Source organism: Lissotriton vulgaris, chromosome 1_2 (genome assembly GCF_964263255.1).
Source record: "Lissotriton vulgaris chromosome 1_2, aLisVul1.2, whole genome shotgun sequence".
Lineage (NCBI taxonomy): Eukaryota > Metazoa > Chordata > Amphibia > Caudata > Salamandridae > Lissotriton > Lissotriton vulgaris.
In genome coordinates, this window is record NC_141686.1 from 44,671,864 (window position 1) to 44,699,712 (window position 27,849).

A 27,849-nucleotide genomic window follows, 5' to 3' on the forward strand; every position below is an offset into this window, starting at 1 on the left:
CAGGGGAGAGAAAGGAGAAAGCAGTAAAAAACGAGGGAGTAGCAGGACAAAGCACTCAGGAAAATGGGAAGGAAGCAGAGCGGTGCAGCAGCACTGTCGAACTGGGCCTGGGTTGGTGGTGCTATACCCACTTTTGGAATTCTGGTGAGATCTCAGGAGATGTTTGCATGTGAAAAATAAATGCTGACCTCATGCTGGGAGTTGATGAACCATGTTTGAGAGAGAATGGCTTTCTCTCATGATTTTCCCATAGAGGTTATGGAAGGTGCTCCAGAAGCTACAATTAGAGCACATTATCTGGATGTTCACTCTCTACTCTTCTGCCATGTGAAAAATAAGGTCTGATATTCTGAGTAAAACATGGACTTCCAGCCAAAGAAGCCTGTGCGTTGGTACCGGAGTGTTCTTTTGCCTCTTTCCACAGTGGTCTAATACAACTAGAGAGCTAACATTCTTTTTTATGACAAAATGTGTGACCCATCCAAACCTATCTTGATGGAATCACAGTTGTAAAACGTAAAGCTTCCCTTCAGAAATGAACAAAAGAAGGGGATTCTTTTTGTCAAGAAAATTATGATTAGTGCACTACAAAGCTAAAATAAGGACACATTTTATGCGAATTCTCAAATTTCTTTCTCATCCATGTCAGTAAAACATTCTGACATGCAGACTAAAACATGTCCCTGCAATACTAGCAGCAGTCTGTAGCACACTGACGTAATCATTGGCTGAGCTCATATAATCAGTGATGTCATTTAACATGAAAGGAGCATGTAATATGTGAGGTCATAAGCAGTGCGTGATATGGGTGCAAGTTATAGTTAGTTCACTAAACTATAACTGACATAGTTCTGTGGTTTTTGCTTGTTTAATTTTAGCCCAAGTCTCATTCCAACATTATAACGCTACTTTACCCGTTGTTTATTCAGTGGCTATGTACCCACACATGCCAACATTTTCAAGCTGGCATAGGGATATTTTGGAACAGGAATTGGGGAAACATGTTTTCTCCATGACTTATATTGAAGCAGAGGTCATTTAAGGCAGGATACACCAAAAATAATAAAATGTTCAACAAATCAGGAGTCTCCTACCTGAATGAATCTATCTATCTATCTATCTATCTATCTATCTATCTATCTATCTATCTATCTATCTATCTATCTATCTATCTATCTATCTATCTATCTATCTATCTATCTATCTATCTATCTATCTGTCTGTCTGTCTGTCTGTCTGTCTGTCTGTCTGTCTGTCTGTCTGTCTGTCTGTCTGTCTGTCTAATCTATCTATCTAATCTATCTATCTGTCTGTTCGTGCATATATATATATATATATATATATATGACATATAAAATCAGGGCCAGACTGGCTGTAGCGGGCACCAGGTGTTTACCCGGTGAACCACCAGGGTGGGGTCGGATTTAGACACCTGTGGGGCCATTTTTGTTACTGGGGCCGGTTTTGCAGCATAGCTGCAATATCAGCTCTTTGTAACAAAAGTGAAAACCCGCACAAACCTTTCTAAAAGCCAGTTATCATTATAATGATTATAGGGAAATTCACATGAGGCTTCCTTATAACAAGACAGATACAATGCTTAATTTGAGCTGGTAGTTGCTGGTGGGGCCATTAATACTAAGGACTGGCACTTATTTGCCCCGGACCCAGTGCTTAATTTGAGCCCGTCATTTCTAGTTCTTGTTACCGGCACTTAATTGGCGGCACCAGCACTTAATTGCCTGAACCTGCACTTATAAAAGCTGCCACATGGTGGCGCTGTTTGTGTAATTTAAAGATGAGCAAAAAAAATTGTTGTTTGTTAATTCAATATGCATTAACAACTAACACCTGCCACCCAAGCCATTCTTAAAGCATTGGCAGTCTCCAACAGTCTGAATAGTCACACTTCAGTGTGATGTGTAGTAGTTGTAAGTACGGTGGCAATGTGCGGTGCAAACTGCAGTGGTCTCCTGACAAGGGATCTGGCAATTATTTTTTACAAATTAAGCACTGCGCCACAACAGCTATTTGCTGTGTGCAAGAAAGGGAACCCACAGATCTGAAAGACGTAGGACAAGAAAGACGTCAAAACTGTCACACATGGCAGAAGCAGGTTTTGGGGAGTGTCTGGGAGTGGTGTAAAGACTGCCAGCCTTGGTTTTCGACGTGCTGACGTTTTATTTCACCAGCCGCTGGCTTCTGAGCAGAGCGTTCGCCACCGGCACACTTTCTTTCACAAATTAAACATTGGACAGATACCAGCTGACTCTTCATGCTGTCAAAGCGGTTAAAACACACACACATGAGCTTGACACCATGACACGCCTATTTTCTCAAGAATATGCAAACTGTATGTGTTATGAAGATGAGGAATGCTGAATACCCTGGGTACCAATAAATAACGTGAATGAAGTTTTCATATGTTGTGCAGCTGAAGCATATCACACTGCGATGTGGTCTGTATAAGTGTCACATGGAATGTTGATGCATATATAATTACATTAACTGAAATGTACTTAGAATGATGTATTAGAGCTGTGTCATTAAGAAAATTAATAGGTAATCAGTATTTTGTATCACTCGTTATATGCAGACTGCACATAGAATGTATGCACTAGTATTTATTTAGCAAATACTGTACATTATAGAGATTGTTGGCAATACAAGAACAGGTTCGTAAAGAGGGGATATATGTTAAAGTTACACTGTTACATTTCTCATGTTTACAATTTAGTTTCAGATATATACTTTTTTTACGCACAGTTATTTTTATACAATTTAGTTTTACATATATGCATTTTTTTGGCACAGTTATTTGCCTAGAAGCAAACAATGTTCAGTCAAATGCTGAAGCTGGGATTCAGCCCAGATTTCCAGATTCCAAAATCAGCACTTTAGACTCTAGACTTCATCGATTCCCCATATAAAACAGTCATAATTAGGGTTATTGGGTGCTTTTTAGTCAGAACTAATTAAAATGAAGTTTTGTTTATAAGCTTATATGAACAGTGACTCTGCCTTCAAACATAATCAAAACGAGGGTGGCCAGGAATGTTATGGCAACTAAATATTTCTGAAATGTGTATTTATCAACTTGGACATAACTAGGGCTCCCGGTTTTATGGTATTTATTTCACATTTCCGTCTGTATGTATCCAGTTTTTTTTTTTTTACCATTTCATCTGTATTTATCTGCATTTATTTTTGTGGAAAGCAAAAGAAGATGCTGCAGCTAGTATTCTTTCAAATGTATTCAAATAAACAATGTACACTTTTTGCCATTGTTTTTATTGTGCGAGTTTGTAAAAGGTACTGAAGTGCTTCACATGAGTAATAGTTTGATTACACAAGGTAATTTTCATTTTTACAGACACCGGGAAAATCATGGGATGGTGAGCCAAACCTGAGACTTGAGCCTGGTTATTTATGTTCACGTCCATGGATGCTAATTTACCCCAGTGCCATGGGTAGTGGAAGTGGCATCTCAATCCTTTTGCCATCACAGGGTTATACCCACTCTAAGCCCAACAGAAGTCACTTAATTCCTTCTGTACGGCTAAGAAAATAAAGCTGAGTGAATATCAAGGAACGCAAACAGGGCTCTTAGATTCCTGATTTCTTCCTGTTTCTCCCACAGCAGTGATGTCACCTCCTTTCTCTACCACTCTGCAAACACACCTCCTTGTGCTCTACTAGTTGGGGCATGCAGTCTCTTTGGCTGCTGAGGGTCCTTGGGGGTGAATAACCCCTCCAGTTACCTCCAGTAAGTCCCACACAGCAGGATTACTAAGAGGTCTTCAGAGGCCATGCCCCCTTTCATCACCACTATGCAAACTCATCTCCTGGTGCACTACTGGTTGGGGAATGAAGTGCTCCTGTATGCTGAGGGACCTTGGGGACCAGGAAGCTCTCCGGGTACTTTCTGTAAGTCCTACACAGCGGGAATACTGAGAGCTTGTCAGAGGTCCCGCCCCCTTTCTCCACCACTGTGAAAATGCCATTATTACTTAAAATATATGTCATGTCTAGGGATCAAGTTTGCGCTATATAAAAATGTATGAAAAAATAAATAAATAAACAGCTATGCGTTGCGGAGGTGGCAGTTAGAGTTTGCTCAGATAACTATAATTGCTGAATTTCACTGGGTTTGTATGAGTGGAACCTGGGCCTAACTATAACGTCCCTATATCCTTTGTTTTTTTTCAATGAATGTATATATATATATCCAAACCAAACGTGAAAGGTCCTTCCAGGATCCTCTCTCCCAAAGTCAGGTGGCGCGCAGATTCGGCGGACCTCCAATGCCAAACATTTCAATAATCCACAGTTTGCTTATATGCAAGACGCGCACTCAGGAGATTACAGCAGAATTTCTTTATTCTTAGTTCACGCTACGCGTTTCGACGCCCGATGTGCCTTGATCACACGTTTAACCATTCTGCCAGAACCGGCATGTTAAATACAAAAGTAAACATAGATAAGGTTAAGGGTAAATCATGTGACTTTACACGGACAAAATTCCGCCATCTTGGAGTGGTGATTTTCAGACGTAAACAATAAAGTTGTACATTCAAATTATACTCCTCATGCTTCTTGATGTATTCACATATAAACAAACATAATATAGTAATTCCTAATTTGTACGGCAAATTATTACGCCTTATGTGAGTCTCACGGGACTGTAGATCAAGTGTATGTTTGCAAGCCCATCGAATAAGGACAATACATGAGTTACATGGAAGTTCATGAGTTTCATTTCTCTCGGTCTAGTGCCAGAAAATACCTAAGTATAGGGATAACCCGTTTTATATCGGTTGTCTACTGCAGGAGACCGCAATTCAACGGTACTAGATTAACGCAGTTGCTTAATACGATGGTTCACGTAAACTCTATGTGAAACCCAAATAACCCGGATAATGATACACTTTCTTAAGTCAACATGCCAGACATGGCCAGATTCCAGTGCAGAAGTAAGGGTGATTGTCTCCTTTCATACAAGTGAAGTTGTGTCTTCCATCCAGGTGAAGAAAAGGGGTAGGGAAACCGTGAAGTGTACGTGAAAAAAAGTGACTTCTCCCTTCCTTTCCTCCTAAAAGAAACATACATGCATACGGTTAAAATATTCATACTGGATTATAAAAAACAATTTAGAGCACAGATAAGCAGTTCTTAATCATACACATATTAATATATCAACTTCTATATCGAAATATAATTACTACTTTGAACCAGACTTATTACTAGACAACTCCCTGAAAAATAGTGATCTAATCCTCATGCAGATGTGTTGCAAGTTATGTCCCCAGGGAACCTCGTTTCAAGCTCCATTATCCACCTTGATTCTCCTTTTCTCAGGGCAAGTTCTCGATTACCACCTCGTCTCCCTATGTTGACTTGTTCTACTGCAAAATATCTAAGGAGAGCGTTGTTAGATTGGTGGAACTCGTGAAAGTGTCTCGCGATGGGGTACCTATTGTTTACATGTGTGATTGCTCTAAGATGTTCTTGTATACGTTTTTTAACCATGCAGGTGGTACTACCCACATATCTTCGTTTGCAGGGACACTCTAAAACGTAAATGACATAGTTGGTATTGCATGTCAAAAACTGTTGAATCTTTTTGCATTCAAGTTTCCCTGGGATTTCTACTTCTTTCACCATGAAGCTTGCTTTACACGCCCTGCAGTGGCCAGAGGGATAGAAGCCTTTAAGGCCTTGTAGATGATGTTTCTTATTTTCCGAAATGTCTCCCTTTATCAGAATATCTCTCAAATTTCTACCTCTTCTGTAGGTAATTTGAGGTCTTTCTTTGAGTGATAGACCAACTAGGTTGTCTGCTTTTAGGATTTTCCAATTATTAGCAAGAATTTTTGGGATTTGACCTGATTTTTGATTGGAGATAGTGATAACTCTAGTTGTGATGTTATCAGAAAGATTTTTGGGTTTTGGAGTAAGGGTTTCTGGTCTCTTAACCTCTGCAACCTTCTTTACTGCTTTCGTAAGGACCCATTCAGGATAACCTCTTTCCCTGAATCTTGCTAACATGATTTCCTGCTCAGAAACAAAGCTTTCATCACTGCTGCAATTTCTTCTAGCCCTCAGTAACTCACCGTAAGGAATACTCCATTTGAGTGGATCTGGGTGAGCACTGAGGGTATGAAGTAAGCTGTTGCCAGCAGTGTCCTTCCTGTGTCGTTTAGAGACAAGATTGCCATTGACAACTTCAATTTCTGTGTCCAGGAATTCTACACACTTAGAACTGATGTTGTGTGTGAGACTTATGTTATAGTGATTAGTGTTCAGTTTACCGATGAATCTTTTGCTTCCTCTTCTGTCCCTCGCCAAACCAAGAGCAGATCATCTATATATCTGATCCATGTTTCAACCCTGGTGAAATCTTCTGCAATATCGGCATCCCTTCTGATTTCCTCCTCCCACTTTCCTAGGAAAAGGTTGGCGAAGCTAGGAGCGAATGCTGAACCCATCGCTGTCCCACAAACTTGTTTGTACAAGGCACCGTCAAACATAAAGATGTTATTTCTCAAACACAGTTTCATCATTTCAATAAGCATACATGTGTGGTCCAAAAAGCAGATGTCCCTATTTTTTAGGAAATAATAGCAGGCTTCCATACCCTGGACGTGATCTATAATAGTATAAAGGGCATTTACGTCCATTGTAATGAGCAGAGATCCCTCTACCCATTGCATGTTGTCTATTTTATTTAAGAAGTCTGTGGTATCCCTGATATAGGAAGGTAATTTACAGACAAAATCTCTCAGAAAATGATCAAAGTATTGTGATAAGTTTTCGTTAACGCTACCAATAGATGAAATAATAGGTCTACCTGGAGGGTCCCATGCGTTTTTGTGATCCTTCGGTAAAAGGTAAAAACTAGGTCATTTAGGGTAGGCTTTTTTAAGAAAGCAGAATTCCTGCCATGAGAGTAGGCCTTCAGTGCGCCATTCATTAAGCTTGTCCCATGTCTCTATAATGCTTTCATTATAGTCTCCCATATTACATTTACAGTAGAAGTGACTTGTATCCAGTTGTTTTAAGGCCGAATGGTTAAACGTGTGATCAAGGCACATTGTGTGTCGAAACACATAGCGTGTACTAAGAATAAAGAAATTCTGCTGTAATCTCCTTAGTGCGTGTCTTGCATATAAGCAAACTGTGGATTATTGAAATTTTCGGCATTGGAGGTCCACCGAATCTGCGCGCCACCTGACTTTGGGAGAGAGGATCCCGGAAGGACCTTTAACGTTTGGTTTGGATTACAATTGAGGGATCCAGTGCCGGCTGCCAGATACAACACTGCGAGTGAGCAGAAGAAAAACTGGGACAAGTGCAGCCGCCTCGACTCTCACGGTGAGCCCTTCTTCGGATACTGACGGTTCTAGGGAGAAGCCAGTGAAGGAATGCGTCTGACTTTATCCTGAAGCCGGCAGCGTACGGGGTTGAATGTTTCATCGAGGGCGGGCGGTTATCTAACATAGACAGGGACGCTTTCTAAAAAATCAAGACTATTGATAGTTGTCTGAATTTCTTTTATGCACCAACCTGTGGGACTTTAAGCGGCATCAGGAACCACTCACAACGAGTGGGGGAGTTTACGGCAAATTGTAAATACACCATACAACAGTAGGATGTACCGTTCACATTCTTAGTGAGACCTACGAGTGCAAGAGTATCAGAGCACAGACTGTGCAACATTTTAGAAAGATCCCCTCAACATGAACGAAGAAGGGGAGAGAAGGCGAGAGGCTGCTACCCTTTTCGCAAGAGCACCAGGCAAAGGCGGTGCTAACGCAAAAATTATGGACAAACCCGAAAATAACTCACTTAACCTCCAGTTAAAAAAATACGAAAAATTAAAAAAGCAAGAAAGCTCTCCGTGGTGGGAAGCCACATCATTACAAGATTACGTGGACAAAGAAATGGTGCCACAAGGGCTAAGAATTTATATAACACCGCCTCACGAATCGCCCAACTTACAAATGTTAGAGGAATGGGCAACGGACTCAGCCACAAGCAGTAAAAACATGCTATGCATATTAATTAAATATGCGAAGGCAGTGATGAAACCATGTTAGCAAGATTCAGGGAAAGAGGTTATCCGAATGGGTCCTAACGAAAGCAGTAAAGAAGGTTGCAGAGGTTAAGAGACCAGAAACCCTTACTCTAAAACCCAAAAATCTTTCTGATAACATCACAACTAGAGTTATCAGTACCTTCAATCAAAAATCAGGTCAAATCCCAAAAAATGTTGCTAATAATTGGAAAATCCTAAAAGCAGACAAGAGACAACATAGTTGGTCCATAACTCAAGGAAAGTCCTCAAATTACCCACAGAAGAGGTAGAAATTTGAGAGATATTCTGATAAAGGGAGACATTTCTGAAAATAAGAAACATCATATACAAGGACTTAAAGGCTTCTATCCCTGTGGCCACTGCAGGGCGTGTAAAGCAAGCTTCATGGTGAAAGAAGTAGAAATCCCAGGGAAACTTGAATGCAAAAAGATTCAACAGGTTTTTGACGTGCAATACCAACTATGCCATTTACGTTTTAGAGTGTCCCTGCAAACGAAGATATGTGGGTAGTACCACCTGCATGGTTTAAAAACATATACAAGAACATCTTAGAGCAATCACACATGTAGACAATAGGTACCCCATCGCAAGACACTTTCACGAGTTCCACCAATCTAACAACGCTCTCCTTAGATATTTTGCAGTAGAACAAGTCAACATAGTGAGACGAGGTGGTAATCGAGAACTTGCCCTGAGAAAAAGAGAATCAAGATGGATAATGGAGCTCGAAACGAGATTCCCTGGGGGGCATAACTTAGACAAGGAACTTGCAACACATCTGCATGAGGATTAGATCACTATTTTTCAGGGAGTTGTCTTGTAATAAGTGTGGTTCAAAGTAGCAATTGGTTTTCGATTTAGAAGTTGATACATTAATTTGTGTATGATTAAGAACTGCTTATCTGTGCTCTAAATTGTTTTTTATAATCCAGTATGAATATTTTAACCGTATGCATGTATGTTTCTTTTAGGAGGAAAGGAAGGGAGAAGTCACTTTTTTTCACGTACACTTCAGTTTCCCTACCCCTTTTCTTCACCTGAATGGAAGACACAACTTCACTTGTATGAAAGGGGACAATCACCCTTACTTCTGCACTGGTATATGGCCATGTCTGGCATGTTGACTTAAGAAAGTGTATCATTATCTGGGTTAATTGGGTTTCACATAGAGTTTACGTGAACCATTGTATTAAGCAACTGCGTTAATCTTGTACCGTTGAATTGCGGTTTCCTGCAGTAGACAACCGATATAAAATGGGTTATCCCTATACTTAGGTATTTTCTGGCACTAGACCGAGAGAAATGAAACTCATGAACTTCCATGTAACTCACGTATTGTCCTTATTCGATGGGCTTGCAAACATACACTTGATCTACAGTCCCGTGAGACTCACATAAGGCGTAATAATTTGCCGTACAAATTAGGAATTACTATATTCTGTTTGTTTATATGTTAATACATCAAGAAGCATGAGGAGTATAACTTGAATGTAAAACTTTATTGTTTACGTCTAAAAATCACCACTCCAAGATGGCGGAATCTTGTCTGTGTAAAGTCACATGATCTTACCCGTAACCTTCTCTATGTTTAATTTTGTATTTAACATGCCGGTTCTGGCAGAATGGTTAAACGTGTGATCAAGGCACATTGGGTGTCGAAACGCGTAGCGTGAACTAAGAATAAAGAAATTCTGCTGTAATCTCCTGAGTGCGCATCTTGCATATAAGCAAACTGTGGATTATGTATATATATATATATATATATATATATATATATATATATACATATATATATATGTGTATATATATATATATATATATATATAAAACAAATAAAAAACTGTGAAAAGCTTACCTGAAGCTGTGCCGTGACTTCTGCCGGTGGGGAACCAGAGGGCAAGGAGATTCAAAGCAATATATATATATATATATATATTAACCTTTGTTTTTTTCAATGAACGTATATGTATATGCATATATGTATATATATTTTTTTATATATATATATATATATATATATATATATATATATATATATATATATATATATATATGTATATATATATATATATATCGCTACACGCTCGCTCGCATCCCAGAAAGCAGACAGCACTCAGAGCTGGATGTTTTCTTCAATTTATTGACAGACCCCCGTCACCCCATCAAAAGACAAATGCGTTTCGCCGTGAAACGGCTTCCTCAGTGTCAATTGTGAATTGTAAAAAATCGCCATTTAAGCTCCAACTCTAACAACAATAGAAAGAGGACTAAGCCCAACATTACGTGAAAAATAGCGGCAGACATATTGTAAAGTACAAAAGCTTACTGCTTCTCTATGCAACATAGGAGAAATGGCGATCAATAAAGTGCTCGTGCGTTAAAAAAAACAAGAGGGCAAAAACTTCCCTCGTAATGTGTTTAAACATTCTTAGGCTCACAAACAACTTAAAGAGATAACGTTTTTGACCAGTTTAAATCATAATATGTACAATAATACATTAAATCATTATAAATGTATATGTATTGTGATACTTTTAAATTTGATAATGAATATCATTGAGTGTCCCCCGCGAGATGATCAAATAGGGGCAGACACTTAATTCGCTGAAGGGAAATATAGTTGTAATTCACCCTTCTTCTGCACAATCATATGTCCAAGTGCATCGTGTACATGTGGTCTTTCTCTTATGTTACATAATACATGTAAGTGAGTCCTAAAATTGCTATAATGCCCTGAATGGGCATGTTTGTTTTTTGTTTTTGTACATCTAGCCCTGTATGGGCAAGTGACTCCCTGATAGAAGTATATTGTTGACATATATACTATGTGCAGGGATGATGGCGGCAGAAGATGTTAATATATATATTTTTTACAGAGTTTGCCTGATATTACTTGAACAAAGATGCCCCATTTGATCAATCCAAGTGAACCCAGAGTTCCTCATCATTGTTAAGACCTGTCGGTTTCATTGTTTGGAGGTCTATGATGTATTTGGATTCCATAGCCCTGAGGGTTCTGATCTTGTCACCACCTCTCTCTTGTCTCCCAAGTTGATCTATTAAATAGAATGACAAGAGATCCCTGTTGCTGTTATGGTGGGTCTCGAAGTGGCGTGCCACCGGATAGTTCTTATCCCTGTTTGTGATGGCACGCATGTGCTCCAAGATACGCTTCTTCGCTGGATTGATGGTACTACCAACGTATCTCTTGGAGCACGGACAAACCAGTATGTATACAACGAATTCTGAGTTACAATTCAGGAATTTCGTGATATTCCTGGTTGGTCGTGGATCTTTCGGTCTACCCTCATACTTGGTCTTCTTTTGGCTATACTTGCACGCTTTGCAGTGCATGCAAGGATAAAAACCTTGTATGGGTTTGGATCTTGGCGCTACAGGGGGCTCAGTGTAATGACTCCTGGTCAAATGATCACCGAGTGACTGACAACGTCTATATGTGATCAATGGTCTGGGCGATATTCTGTTCTTCAAGATGTTGTCTGTAGTCAGAATATGCCAGTTGTTGTTAAAAATTTGGACCAATTCTTTCGATCTCAAAAAAAAATAAAATATATATATATATATATATATATATATATATATATATATATATATATATATATATATATATATATATATATATATATATATATATATATATATATACCTATATATATATACATATACATATAAATTCATCGAAAAAAACAAAGGTTATGGGGACGTTATAGTTAGGCCCAGGTTTAACCTGCTTAAATTTATCTGGGGTTGCAAGTTTTTTCCACCCAGTATTTACTGGGTGGTATAAAATCAGAGAACCTTGCGATATATAATATAATAAGCCATTCATTATTGAGTAATGCTTTAAAAAGTGTGGCAACTAGTCTAGAAGTTTTCTCGAAGATAGTACTAGTGCCAACAAGGGATGCGTGTTGACAAAAATCCCAAACTCGAAACCTATGGGTTTAAAGCTCAGAGAGTTAATGATCACTTCATGTCTGCAGTGATCCAAAAGCCACAAGTCAAATTATCACAAGGGAAAGATTTAGCCTTCCGTCCTTCTGAGGTGGGTAAGTAGATACTTCTACATTTTGTAATGGTAATATCTGTTTTTTTTACAGCGCTTACATATAACAGAAGCACTATATGTAAAAGCATTGTTATGGTTTGTAGAGTTCAGATCTGAATGCAATGTCTACAGTCTGGATCTTTTGTCCCCCGTCATTGTGTATGCGCGTAACACTGCTTTGAGAGAAATAGCAAATGAAGGAGACGCATTATTTATGATTTTTGTATGTCACATTCAGGCAAAATGGAGATGCTCATCAGAGAATTACGCAGCATCCTGACTCATTCTTGCCTCCTACTTCTGGCAAAGAGAATGGAAGGCATCGACCTACTCAGAAAGGTCAATGGAACTCCTGCCAGTCCTCCTCGGCAGAAGAAAAATTCAGCAACAGCTTGCCTTCCAGCAAAACCATGGCCGCCATTTTAAGGTATTGTACCCTCCATTGATTTACAGATTGGAACATGTTCAAATAGTCAACAGTGCTGTGGAGTGCCCTGTTTATGCCAAGCTTGGTACAGATTAGGATTTTGCTGCTACTTTGTACATGTTATGCACCTGGTATGTGTTTAATGTAAGCAATCAAACCTAGAGGCACACAATGCGTTAATGAAGTAGGAAAAGACATATTGAATTGTAACCAATCAAGTAACATTCCTCAGGGTAGTCATTGAGATAAAGTGCAATACAGCAATTATCTTTCAGCATAGGCTGAACGTTGAAAAGAGCAAAGACTAGAGGCACTTGCAGAAGTCTCCACAAGCATGATGGAAATCCCGTCCACCTTATTACAAGTGCATTATGATATAATGCACTTGTATTAAAGGCAACAGGATATCTGTCACATTTGTGACAAAGTATCTAGCTGCCAAACTCTAAATCAGACCTTTGTTTCCACATTTATACTGGAGTAATCGTCCGCCGGACTCTAAATCTTGTCCTTTGCTGCAATGCGGTGGGTCTGTTTTCAGAATGTATGATGCTCTCAAGTGTAGCCCTCAAAACAACAAATTACCTTCAGTTCGACAGAGAATTAATATCCTGCTTCTTAAGTTGACATGTAAGAGGTTTTCCTGTTCTATTGCTCTTTGTATTTATGCTTTTCTTGCTGAGAGATTTCATAACTCAGTTTCTCTGCAGGGCTATTTTTGTTTTATGCCATGAGAAAGAACAAATGATTTGCGGAATGCTGAAAAAATCAAACATTCACCCCCAGACACAGATGTGAGTTTAATCCATCATTTATTTTGTTCACCATGCCACCCCAGTTTGGACCCACTAAATGCAAATCAGTCTTGACCCTGCTCCCCATGGGAACAGTCCAGCCTAAACCGTCAGGCCCGGTCCTCCCTGGACAGGAAACAAGCATCCTGGGACCGGTTTTAGGGTATCACCCCATATGAGCCAGGCTAGCTTAAATCCAGTGGCACAGTGAGCACGGAACCCACATCTGGGCATACCCTTCCACTCAGTTCGACAAAAGCAAAAAGAAAAATGATGCGTGGAATTCTGAACAAATCAAACATTCACCCCCAGTCTCAAATCTGGGTTTAATTAGTCGATATTGTGCTCACTATGCCACCCCAGTTTAGTCCCAATCATAAGCAAATGAGTCTTGACCCTGTTCCCCAAGGGAACAGTCTTGCATAAACGCCAGGCCAGGTCCTCCCTGGACTGCAAACAAGCATCCTTGGACTGATTTAGGGGTATCACCCTTCATCAGCGAGGCTAGCTTGAATTCAGTAGCACAGTGAGTATGGGACCCACATCTGGGCATACTCTTCTCACTCGGGTGACATATGCAAAAAGAACAGTTAATGGACGGAATGCTGAACAATGTCAAACATTCATCCCCCAGAACAGAGATCTGGCCGAATATCATAGTTTTTTTCTTTACTATGTCATCCCAGTTTGGACCCAGCCATACTCAAATCAGTCTTTTCTCTGCTCCCATTGGGTACATGCAAGGCCAGCTCCACCCTGGAGTGGAAACAAGCATACTTGATACCCCGAAACCGGTTCCAGGATGCTTGTTTTCGGTCCGAGGAGGACTTGCCTGGCCAGTGAAAGCCCAATTAAGTAGCGATCTGGTCCCTTTTTGGGAAGTAAGGAATGAATTGTCTGTAGAAAAAGGTTTATTACTCAGAAGTGGCAGGTTGATTCTTCCTAAGGCATTTCATGACAAGGTGATCAACCTGTGCCGCGAAGGACATCTTGGGATTGTAAAGAGTAAGTGCAGTAATACTGGTGGCCTGGTGTTGACAAGGATGTTGAAAGGGTCGTCAGAGAATGAGTAAAATGTACCAATTCGCATTAGAGTTTAGTTACTAGCAAACCACCATTACACCCCATTGGAATTCCAGGCATGCTGTGGGAAAGTGTTGGTGTTGATATTTTTGGTCCTGTAAGAGATATCAATGGGTTGCAAAAATACATTCTGGTACTAAGTGGCCACAAGTCAAGGTCATTGAGAGAGCTGATTCAGAGAACTTGTTTCATTTCTTGGGAGAAGTATTCGGACGTGAGGGGTTGCTGAAGAATTTGATTTCAGACAATGGGGGACAATTTGTTGGTGAGATTTTTAAGAAGTTTATAAAGGAAACTGAGATTGTACATAGGACTACTTCCTTTTATCATACGGAAGGAAATGGAAGTGCTGAGCGCTTCAACAGGGTGATAAAGGGGATTATTGAGTTGGCAAATAGCAATCACATGGATTGGAAGGATGAGTTGAGGAAGTCTGTGGGTGCATACAGAATTACGCAGTGTGAGTCCACAGGGCATTCTCCTTTCGAATTGATGAGAGGAAGATCACCACGCACTAAAGATAATATGGGGTGATTGGATTGTACCTTGGACAGCAAAAAGGGATTCCCTTAAATTTCATTAGGCTGAATGCAAAACCTAGTATGACCAGCCACAAAGGGGCATGGAAGGTATGTTTGCTGCTGGTGATGCCGTCAAAGTAAAGAAGGGAAGGTTGACACTTAAAGGAGAAAGTACATTTTCTGCTCCCCTTAAAGTAGTCAAGATTTTGTGCAATTCAGCTCTGTTCAGTGATGGCAAGGTGTGGCATGCAAACAGGATAGCACTGTTCAAAGGTATTGGCAGTGCCATTCCAGAAAGAGTTGTGAGGAGCAGAGACGCTGTTCTAGACCCAGAGGAGGACGCTCAACATAAAAATGATGATTGGATCGAAGATGTTGTTCCTTCAGGGGGGCTGAGTGACAACAACGCACCTTTGCATATCCATTCACCACAAGTTCCTGGGATCTGTGCAGGTCGCACAACCTTTGTCTGCATCACAGGGAGCTAGTGCGAATGTACCGGAAGGGAAGAGGGATGAGAGTGAAGGACAGACAAGTACGACCAAGTGTGGGGAGGTCACTAGGGCTTGTGTCAAACCCAAACGTTTGGAAGATTATTTTACAAATGTGCATGATTAATTGGTGGTATTAACTCTATCAACCGTTTCCTATGGCTGCCTAACAATGTTGTATCTTCTTATACTGGATGTGAAGTAAGGGGTCTTATACCTCATTGCAGTCGGTAAAGTAATTTTTTAGATGTTTTAGTGTAGTTGAGTTTTTGTTTTGTGAGAAAAGGGAAGTGGTAAGTTGTATGAGCTCGTGCCTGCTTTTGAGCTTGTGGGGTTCCAAGGCTCTTGTTTCCCTGGTGCTGTGGAACGCTATGACATCACCAGAGGTGAGACACGAAGCTGGGAGGAGGCGAATGTACGTTGTCTCTTAGCGCTGTGTACCGGGTTCAAGTCAAGAATAAAGCATGTTCTAATACTACTGTGCCGGATTCATCATTCGTAACATGCCACAACGCACAGGACACATTCTAATAAGCACAAGTCTCTGTTTAATTTTATACATATGACAGACATAAGACATACAGGATTATGACAAGACCACCATATTGACTTATCAGTTTGAGTTCAGCTTTTCAATCGAGGTGTTTTCATTATATCAGCATCAAGTAATGTTTTCCCTGCACGGGGCTAGTTACTTAGGGACACATTTCCTTGTTTACATGGGTTTGAATCTGTCTAGTCTCAATCAAGTCTTCTGTGGCACCTCTGATTGGTCAGTCTTGAGACGGCGCTGCTGTGTGTGAGAAACACCTACACAAAAATTGTATATGAATTTATATTACTTGGCCCGATTATTAACCGATATGAGTGCCTATTAGGCTCTTGAGTCATGTCCGCTTTAAGGGGAAACAACACTTACAACGCAACTTTTACAACGCACTACCTTTACAACGAAACTTTTACACCGCAACATCCATTACAACGCATGCCATTACAACGCAACCATTACAACGCATGTCACTACAATGCATACCACTACAACGCATACCTTTACAACGCAGTCATTACAACGCATACCATTACAACGCACACTGACACTATCCAACACTTACCCTACTGTTGCACCCCCTGGAGTTAGAATAGTAATTTGTACCCCTACACTATCCAATACTTACCCTACTGTTGCACCCCCTGGAGTTAGAATAGTAATTGTAACCCCTACACTATCAAATACTTACCATATATGCAATGTAATGGTATGCGTTGTAATGGTTTGCGTTGTAAATGTAGTATGCGTTGTAGTGGAATGCGTTGTAAAGGTAGTTTCAAAGATTTCGTTGTAATGGCATGCGTTGTAATGGAATGCGTTGTAATGGATGTTGCGGTGTAAAAAATGCGTTGTAAAAGTATGCGTTGTAACGACATACATCCGCTGTAAGTCACAAATTGCTTTCAGTGATTGATATTATTCTAAAACTACTTTAGGTTTCCCAGTGGCTTCCACACCAAAAAGGAAGATAAAACACTATTTGTTGTCTGGGAAATAATGCATACTTTTCTTGTGTACTAAAAATCAAATGCCACTTTAAAAAGCCCACGGTGAATGGTACACACAACCTGTTTTCTGCTGGGAATAACAATTGGCATATGACATGAGATACTAGTATATTTTACCCCTCTTGAGGTATGTTTTCTCTGGAATCAAGCAATGTTTTAACCTTACTGTATAGGAATATACTTTATTGAGGGGGTATTTCTACCAAAAGGTATTTATCAGCAGCTGCCCGTGCCAGCGTCGGATTGGTAACGTGGGCACTCAGTCAAAGCCCGAGGGGCCAGTGTCTGAGTTGCAGCTGTGGGCTGCTTTTTTGAGCAGCCTGGGGGCCAATTTAAGCAGTTTCTGCGTTGTTGGATGCCGCCAGCAGCCCAGCGGGTGCCCGAGTGGCCTTTCTGGAGGCAGATGGGCGTCCATTACCTCCCTTGCATCAACGGGCAGAGGTGTCACACTCTCTTTCTCTCCCTGGGCCGGCGATTAATATATGCTGATTTGATTGAGCAGGGCCAAGGGGCCTGGGCAAAAGTGGCCTCACTTGTTTCAGGTGTGATTCCACAGTGTAAACCAATTGGTATATTTTTTGTAACCCCTCCCAAACCCCCTTTTTTTAAATTTCGCTGAAGCAGTGCTGTTGGGAAAGACAATATGCAAATGTGGGCCACTTTTGTTAGCGTGCCTGCTCCGATTTTGAATCCCAATCCAACCCTGGCCCGTGCATGTAAGAAGCTGGGGCCGGGTTAGGGGGGATTCGACAGACGACCACGAGGGAAAATTAAATAAAAAATACATTTTCCCTCGTCTGTTGAAATCCCCCCCCCCCCCCCCCCCCCCCCGCACCACAACCCCTCACCCGGCCTCACTGTCCCACCACTCTTACCAACACGGGCCGCAGCTGGTATTTATTTCAGATGGGCAATCATATCTCTTTACGAATTGGCCGAACACTCATGTGTTCACTATAAGTCAGAAAAGGAAGTGTAAGTGCAGTGAACGTGTCAGGGCACTTTTCGGGTGTGAATGTCTGAACTCTTTGGGCCAGAACAGTATGTGTTTTGCTAATGCTTGTTAAATGTTTCTTGCTACTCTCTTTATTCGTGCATACAATTCTCTGCTGTGATAAAATGTTTTATCACTGTTTTTGTGGTTTGCAATTTGTATAGCGCATATGTGTGCTTTTATTGCTTTGAGTTTTTTTAATCTATTAGCTTTGTTTCCCGTATTCTAACTCTCACTTTAGATTTGAGAGAATGAGGTCCTTTAATATAGCATCATGTCATGTATCTGTCCCAAAGCTATCATTCCTTGACAATAATCATAAGGACCTATTCTTCGCCTTCCTTCAGCCTTTCATGTGCTTTCAGACTCGGAGTGCTTTGGGAACCAGTCATGTTACTCCGCCCCTTCCAGCCACATGTGTCTGTTTCTTAGCAACCGCAGCTAAAGCAGAGAACATTGTGTTTTAGGCGTAATTTGGAGAGATCCCCCTTGGATTGATGCTGTTGGCTTCAATGGCCGGCTAGATATCATAATTTCGAAATGGGCAACAGCTCCGCTCCATCTCATTGCATCACTTCCCAGATACACCCCTCCTCTCTGAACACAACAGCACTATGATAGCACGAGGTCAGCTGGGGCAGGCTCGCCACCTACACCCCTGAGAAGAATCCGGGGCCTTTTCCAAGCTCAACAAGGAGTGCCAACACTTTTTAGTTAGGAGATCCCATGTCCTCCCAGCTCGTTGTGCGGGCCCAGCCGCCATCTATCATAGTGGGGATCCCTTCCTAACTCGACTGACTGACAGTCGGCTGATCTTGATGCTATTTTGAAGCTGTGAGCTGTGTTCTCTTGAAGTATGTGCGTCTGTGTGTTTCATTTAACTCCTGTGCAAAATCATCCTAAATCATTTAGAAGAAGGAAAAAAAACACATTAGTCTCTGTCTTTGAGATACATGAAAGCATCGGGGGTCATCAAAGTCAAGTATATACTTGTCCTCAGAAAATATTATCACACGGTAATTTTGCTAAGTCTCTTCCTTGCTTTCAAAGCACACATTACTGCCTTTACCTTCAGCAGTATATTCATCCGAAAAAACATGCACATATTGAAACATAGTCTTTCAAATTTTGACCTTAGACTATTGCCCCCTTACTACTCCAAAATCATATTATTGATTTGCCACGTCAGGAGTGCTCAGTGTCAGGACTCCGCGCCAATGAATGTCTTGTGCTCGCGCTCCAGGGGTTTGCCGCACACAGCACCAAAGAGCCTCTTCACCCAATCACCCGCAGCACCCCAGAGCTCCCTGCTCTTTAACTTTGGTCCTGATTGGCCCCTCTCATTCAGGTCCACCTGACGCGGAGGCAGACGATTTGCAGTAAGAGGAGCAATCGAACATCTTAATCCGAAATGTTGGCCACCTCAAGCCTTGGTCCTTGTTGGAAGGCCTGACTGTCAACCAGACAACTAAATGTGCCCTGTCCCCTTCCAGTCTCTGATCTATTTCATAGGTGCCGCGAGAAAATGAGTGGCTTCTTGTGAATTACAAATAATCAATATAAGCTTAAACAAATACATGACTAAAAAATGTAGGAGGTTTGGTACATTGCCTTCTCAAGGGTCTGGGAGCACGAGGGAGGCCTATCTTACCCAGTGCAGCACTCTCATTTTATTACACAGCGGGGGATGTTCATTTTGAGCTCTGAAACAATGTAACTGAAATATTAACTAGCTGCGGTTAAATGTCAGAAATTTAAAATTTGTGGAAATGGTTTCGTTGCATGAGGTCTGCAAACTTGACCAAATATGCAGTTTTTAAGACATCTATTATGTCATTTTTAGACGGACAATGCAGTACATAGTTTCTCTTCAAACATCATAATCCTTTGCCATTTTGTAGTGATAACAATTAAAAGGAAATACTTTCGTTTACAGGTTTGCATTACGAACATGGTACCTATATCGATTCAAACAAAAATATATAAGTATAAATGATGTCTTATTTGTGCGATTAAATCCAAGCACATTGATTCAAGCAAAGGGAGGGAGATATATTAGCATTGATATTATTTATAAACACATTGAATGCAATGAAAAACAGTACCCAAAAAAGCAATTTAAGCTAAACAGGAAAGATGGATTTTAGCCACACTCTGTATTCTTGTTATACCAAAATTTGTATATTTATTTACATCATCATAAAACAAATATATACGGCGCACAGGACTGTCAGAGTACAGTCAGAAAAAGAAAAAGGGGTGCTCTCCTGATTTTGAGAAGGAAGGAAACGAGAGATAATTATTATAATGTACAATAATAGTATTTACACAAAAAAAGGGGCGGAAGCTATCCGCTGTCATATGCGCCTGTCCACATCAATTAAAAAGGGGATAAGATTAGGGTGGGGGAGGTACAGGCCAAATATGGTAAACCGTCGACGTTTCGACCCTAGTGCTCCAGGGGTGTTTGGGACCTCGACTGCGGGTCTTCTTCAGGACAAAAACAGTGGGACTTGGGGGAGGAAGGGGGGGTGTGTTGATAGGCTTGGTATGGCTTCCAAGATGATCTAGGCCGTGGTCCAGCAGGTTGTCTGGATCGAACACCAATGGTGCTGTAAGGGGGAGACCTCCGTCTGAGCGTCTTAGAGGCAGGTCACCTGTCTAGTGGATTGGTGGTGGGCTGGGATGTCACTACTAGGTTGTGGGCGCAGCGTGGTTGCGGCCTGTTCGACTGGATCAGGCCAAGAATGGGGTCAGGTGGGAAATCCTACCGGGGCCCCCACAGGCAGACCGGTGGTGGTGGCCCTTGAATTCGCCTTGAAACGGTCTAGTTCGACTTCCGGTAAGCAGAGGTAATATGAGGTACCGGGGTTACCTCTTGAGTTCGTGTGTGAAGGTCTAAAGCTAGCAGATGATTTCGGGCAGCTAGTAGTAGACTCACAGCGGCTAAGCACTTACTTCCGATTTCAGGTAAGTGGAGGGAATGCGAGGTACCGGGGTTACCTCTTATACTTGTGTTTGAAGGTCTAAGGCTAGCGGATTATTTCTTGCAGCTTGTAGTCGGCTCGCAACCGCACACGGGGGCCCCGGTAGGATTTCCCACCTGACCCCATTCTTGGCCTGATCCAGTCGAACAGGCCACGACCACACTGCGCCTCCCCCAAGTCCCACTGTTTTTGTCCTGAAGAAGACCCGCAGCCGAGGTCCCAAACACCCCTGGAGCACTAGGGTCGAAACGTCGACAGTTTACCATATTTGGCCTGTACCTCTCCCACCCTAATCTTATCCCCTTTTTAATTGATGTGGACAGGCGCATATGACAGCGGATAGCTTCCGCCCCTTTTTTTGTGTAAATACTATTATTGTACATTATAATAATTATCTCTCCTTTCCTTCCTTCTCAAAATCACGAGAGCACCCCTTTTTCTTTTTCTGACTGTACTCTGACAGTCCTGGGCGCCGTATATATTTGTTTTATGATGATGTAAATAAATATAAAAAATTTGGTATAATAAGAATACAGAGTGTGGCTAAAATCCATCTTTCCTGTTTAGCTTAAATTGCTATTTTTGGGTACTGTTTTTCATTGCATTCAATGTGTTTATAAATAATATCAATGCTAATATATCTCCCTCCCTTTGCTTGCATCAATGTGCTTGGATTTAATCGCACAAATAAGACATAATTTATACTTATATATTTTTGTTTGAATCAACATTGAGGACCACCTTGTTTTCTATATTACCTATACCCAGGTCCTTTGATTCTGTGGGTGACACCCCATTGATTTAATGGTCATGGTACCTATATGCCTTCTGTAGTAACAATTGCAGGGTTATCCAAAGATTGAGATTTAACAGAGTCGTAAAGCGTGGGGACATGGGATGCATACACCTACCGCAGCAACTTTTTATGATTGAAGTTTGACATATATTGCCTATGCTTTATTTGTCATAACTGACTCTGGGTACATGTTGAATAGTGGTAGATCACACTATTGAAAAATAAAATTGACCTGAAGTATATGCAAGTGGATTTCTGCACACACCTTCTAGTGTTTCACTGCTACCTAATTACTGCATGACCATGGTCTTCTGGAAAGCAGATTCCCATACCTGCAACACTTAGGGCCTGATTTAGAGTTTGGCGGACGGATATCCCGTACGCCGTATTACGAGTCCATTATATCCTATGGCACTTGGTATAGGGGATATCAGTCACGTTTGTGACAGAGTAACCTGTCGGCCACTCTAAATCCGGCATTAATAATTACACTCAAGTGAACAATGACGAGATGCACTAGACTGTAACTGTGTGCACACAGCTGTTCAATGTTTTGGTCAATTGTGGAATACGAATGCCACCATAGGGAGGCATTGGTGCATCTTCTTTGCTAATGACGGCCCATTATAGAATGAGTCTTGTGATTAAAAACTTCAGAAAACTGGCTAGGATATTCTAGGCAAGGAAGCAACAGTGGCAGTTCCTTGGGGTGGATGCCACGTTCGTCCATGAAACGTACGTGACTGGTGGTCTCAAAGCTAAACCTAGTCTCAGGGAGTGTGTTCTCGATATGGCTGGGGGCTCTTCCCTTTTTGATGCATGTAGGTTTCTCAAATACCTGCAGAAGAGTAGCATTAAAGAGTTGGCATCAATTTCCAGAGCCATGCATTGCAGGGCAGTGAAATGCATCTGCCAGTTCTAGAGGTGCAGGTAACTACATCCCATGAGGCTTGCAGTCTGGAGGAAGATGGGACTGTCCTAATCCATTTTTTGCCCAGACTGTTTTTGGTGCCTTTGGGAATATCAGATCATACTATAAGGACTTATAACTGTGTCTGCACACAACATAACGCAGAACACATTCTCGCAGAGTGTGTGCGCAGGTAGGCTTTGTGAACTGGAGGGATTACACTGACAATCCTATTACAATTTATGTCAGTCTAGCATTCTGTGCAAAGTGAAACTATGTTTACTTCCTCCTTTTGTCTAACTCAATTCAGATCTGACACAGAGAGCTGAAAGTGAGACAAAATGAATTCCATACTGTTTAAAATATTCTTCTAAAGGGTCTAATGTATAATTGTCGTACTACACATCTCTAGGGTTGATCAGGGGTATTCCTGATGCAGTCTCTTTTGAACAGTTTGAAACATGTATGCATGTTGAAGACACATCCATGCAGACAATCATGTCAGAATGTCACAAAGGCAAACACACCACACACTTTCTACATGCCATGCTATTAATATTAATAGTGTCCAGAACCATAGGCAAAGCTCTAATAATCATACAAGCTGCTCTTTTTTACTTCCAATTGTTCTAACTTCAACCCATTAATCTCCAAGGAATCTTATAGGATGGTTACCCTAGTACACATCTTGTCATAGATCTTCTCTTTCTTTTAATTGCATCACCAGCTCTGCTCCCTTCACCTAAATGTTGCATACTTTCCTTTCTCCATCCTGGATTGAAAAGTTGTATTTAGTAGGATGAGATGTGTGTTGATGTTGAAGCAAGAAAGGTAAGTTTGTTGAAATATCTCAACTAGGGTGTTTTAAAAAAAATATGTTATCATTTGAGTTAGTGCGGATTGTCATTTGTGGGTGCTTGTGTCATGTTATGGGGAAAAGGGATTGTTGATGGAAAGAATACTCGACAAGTTTAGACAGGTCCTATAAGAAGGAATGAGATGTTAATTTCCATTGAGTTGCCTTTGAATTGAGTGGATGCTGTGTGTTATGTGAGTTGATAAGAGGGTTGAAGCTTCAACTGTTCTAAATGCAACTGACCACCTTCTCCTCAAATTGACTCATCATGCTTCAACCTCTACCCGCCTGCAGACCTTGCTCTAGCTTCCGATGCACAAACGCACCCTTTTCAAACAATTTTCAAGTGACTAGTGCCTGGAAGACTATCCTTCTGGAACTTAGCCGTTTCCCGAATTATCTATACTTTAGGAGGAGGAAACTTGAAATCTGTCTCTTTAAACTCTACGGAGTACTCCTTATAGGTGTATCTTTGGTTGGTTAAGAGGGAGGATGACTTAGGATATTTATGTGCATTATAAGAAATATAAATAAATAACAAATCCATGAAAGAGTCTCTCATATTGTATGATTTCGTCCCTGTGAGGCTTCAAATCTTTCAGGGACATGCTTTGTGCTCGTGATAGTATCAGGTGATGTGAATTCAGAAAATTCTGATTGAAGTTGTTTGTTGTACCAAGGAAGTTGATATAAGATGTGCAACGTGATTGGCTGACTATACATGTGGGCTGTTATGCGGTGAGGCATGTGAATGATATGGTGGAAGGTGTTGTGAGAGGTGTTAACTGCAGGGTGGATTAACGGATGATGGAAATCTGCCACCCGGTGTGTGGGTGTGAGGCTGGTGTATGATTATGCAGTATTGTGGGATAGTTAATCAAAGATAGGGATGAGATGGGGGTGTGGCCTGTTTATTTTCCAATCATTGTGGGTGAATACATTTTGGAAATAAGGCTAACTAAAGGCCATGGAGCCTACTCCTTCTATATGACTAACCACATTTATACTATGGAGGACCTCAAATGAAAGAAGGACTGGGCATGCAGCCAGCCTTTTAAATGTAATTTCATTTTGCTGTGCAAATGTGCTCTGGTCTGCTCCTTGTTCCCATAAAGACATCCCATCAGAAGAAGCAGGATGGTAGGATTAGGAGAGTAATAGCCAGTACTGTAACTAATCTGATTTAAAAATGCCATCATAAATGTTAGTGGCTAGGAATGGTTTACTCTCATACTTTGATAATTCACAGAAGTGCATGCAGTTGTCTTGTACAAATTAATCATAGATGTTTTCGTTTTATTAAACCTGAACTAGGTCAGGCCTGAGGTCGAGGCATTGCATAGAGTTCACTTAACCATATGTGTGATCTTGAGCTTGGTGATGTCATGAGAACCTACCATTGTTTGCATTGTATAATCGCTTCCCATGTACATCATGTATCCTTCCACTATCCCTAACAACGGTGTCGCAGTGAGAAACAGGCTTTTCAGCACTATATTTGACATTTCACTGGTTCTGTGTGAAATGGATGATAGAGATACCAGTCAATGCTCATTTTGAGCATATTCTAGACCTTGTTTATGGTAGCCTTATTAGCATAATTGCCTCCATCCTGAAATGCGTGTATATGCTGTGGTACTCATGCAGTGGACATGGCTGGTTTCAGTACCCACTACAACAATAGTCTTAATAATAACCGTGTTCATTATAGTGCGTACTGTGACTCAAAGTGGTGTGGGGTAATACACAAGTAGATGCCATCAGTATTTTGAATAGTTTTATTTCCTTATGTGTTGCTTCAAATCTTATTAACTTCCTTCTTAATAAATATCATCCTGTTTATTGGTCCCCCAGCGTTGGCCAAATCCAGGTGGGTCTGCCAGAATTTTAACTTGTTGGTTACGCGGGACCCAGTAGTTATGTATCAAACAGCTTCAGGTCCTCCTCGATTATTTTTTATACCATTCTCTTCAAGTATGGGTTATTAGAGCTTCGATTGTGCCTTTGTGGCCAGAGAATGGTGATTCTCCAAATGATATGAATAGAGAATCAAGATTTCATTGAAGACATGTAGCCTAGCATAATGCATTGACCTTTTAATTGCCACTTCTGCAGCATCTTTAAAGAAATTGCAAACAAAAAATCTAGAATTAGAACTCCATAGTCTATAAATATTCCTCTCATAGAACACTCTTCCTCTTTCAAATGCGTTAAAAATCTTCAACCATATATTTCTCTTCTTGCTACAGAAACTTTTCAGATCCTCATCGTCTTTATTCTTTTTTCATTGATCATCTAAGAATATTAAACAAATAAACAACTTTATTTACCTATGTGTTCCCTCTGAAGATTTTAATTTATTATGACAAAATAATTACTTTATTTAAGCATAATTTGTCCTCCCATCATTTCTTTTTCTTTTACAAGGGAAGTGGTGGGTGGACTTGTGTTAGCCTCTGTGTCTTTAATAAAATTATGATTCTCTATTAATATTATTTGGAGAATCGTCATTTCATTACAAGAGCGGAGACTATCATTATGCATGTTGAAAGCCCTTCAACACCACTTTTGCAATATGCTTTATTGGTTTAAAGTATTGCTTTGCAAAAGCACTTGTTTTTGACCAATCTGCTGGTTTCATATTTTTTTCCAATCTTCCACCAGACAAAAAAACTGTACATGCTACAGCACCTGTTACAAAATGTGCTTTTTATTTTTCCACATCTATTCTTGCTTGCTTCATCACTCATTCAATCTATCTGGCGATAGCTGCCGTACTCACTGCACTGTGTGGTTTAACGTAAGATATCAACTGATTTTCACCATCTCATCTGTACTCCATAACTCTGTTCTCATATGTTGACAAAAATTCCACCACATATAACTTCTTATACTCTGCTAAACGTGGATAAAAGATTGACTCAGACATTGTTTTCGTTCTTTTCCAAATTTAAAAAATACCCCATCAGGGCCATACAGTTTGTTAGTTACCTCCAATGCTTGACAAGATATTAAACATAGTAATGTTGTTAACTTAATTTAAAGTTTCTTTAAATCTAAATATGTATTCACTGGTCAGGACTCGAACACACTCAGCACCATATTTCCTTCCCATAAAAATTCATACCTAGCTCTAGTAGGCCTTCTCAACCTCATACTGTTTAAACCTCCACACACCATAGTATGCCTTTTCACTGATCTGCCATCAACTTGAAAATGTCCAACTGAAATTGAAGGACTATTCATTGTTCTATAACAGAAAACTTTTTAAAACTGTTCTACAAATAAATGAACTATCTCTACAATAGGAACCTCCTCTGGAACTAAACTCCTCTCCATGCACCAACAAACCCAGATTCTCCATGTTCCCTTATACCTTTGTCTTCTTACCGTTGCCAAGGACTCCTCCAGCAGTTCAACATCTCTATTTGAAAGTCCTTTGAAACATTCAGATGTTCTGACACTTTCCAAACAAAAAGATTCTACACCTTGCTCTGTACTAAAGCATGTTCCTCTTCTTTGCAATTCCTTAGTAAACCTTTTCTTGCTCGAATCATAAAAGGACTTTTTGCACGCCAATTCCATCACTGTTGGAAAATACACTTGAGACACCCAAAATGGAGTCACTAATGCTAGCTGTTCTCATTTTCAGAGGAATCCTCTGGATCATTGCAAAAGGTAGAAATGCATAGGCTCTCATTCCTATCTAAATCCGCTAAAATACGTCCACTGCAGACGCTCTCGTGTCTGGCATCCTCTCTATTTGGAATATCAATCTGCTTACAAAAAGATCCACTTCCAGAGGCTCCCAATGCTCCTTTATGTTTTTAAAAAATATACTTTAGCCATCTTCCAATCACTGAAATGTCTCATGTTCTGTGAATTCCAATCTGCTATCATATTCAACTGTTCTGGTACGTACTCTGCCTTCACACTTGTGTTCCGAACAAAAATACTACAGTCCTTTCACTAATTCTGATAAACCACAAGATATTCCCCCTCCTAGTCAATTGATATATGCCACTGCTGACACATTGTCCATCTTCATCAACACTGTGTGAACTTTCAAAGTCTCTGTGAAGCTTTGCAAGGCATATAATCCAGCTGTTAACTCAAAGCAATCTATGAATTGCATTCTCTAACCACATTCCAGCTGTCTGTTGTTCTCCTAATCGTGCTCCCCAGCCTCTCAAACTGACATCTGTTTCCAAAGCAAAATCTGGGATACATCCAAAAGTGGCCGACCATTCCATGCCTCCATATTGT

At 40.6% G+C, this 27,849-nt stretch overlaps 1 protein-coding gene across 1 annotated transcript in view; it reads left to right on the forward strand.

Moving 5' to 3' along the window:
* The window catches only part of TMTC1 (transmembrane O-mannosyltransferase targeting cadherins 1), a 1,524,654-nt gene that overhangs the window by 247,347 nt on the left and 1,249,458 nt on the right, over positions 1–27,849 (forward strand). The window contains exon 5 of the mRNA XM_086952798.1: positions 12,406–12,594. Within this exon, the coding sequence (XP_086808924.1) occupies positions 12,406–12,594 (189 nt within the window). The remainder of the gene's footprint in view (positions 1–12,405; positions 12,595–27,849) is intronic.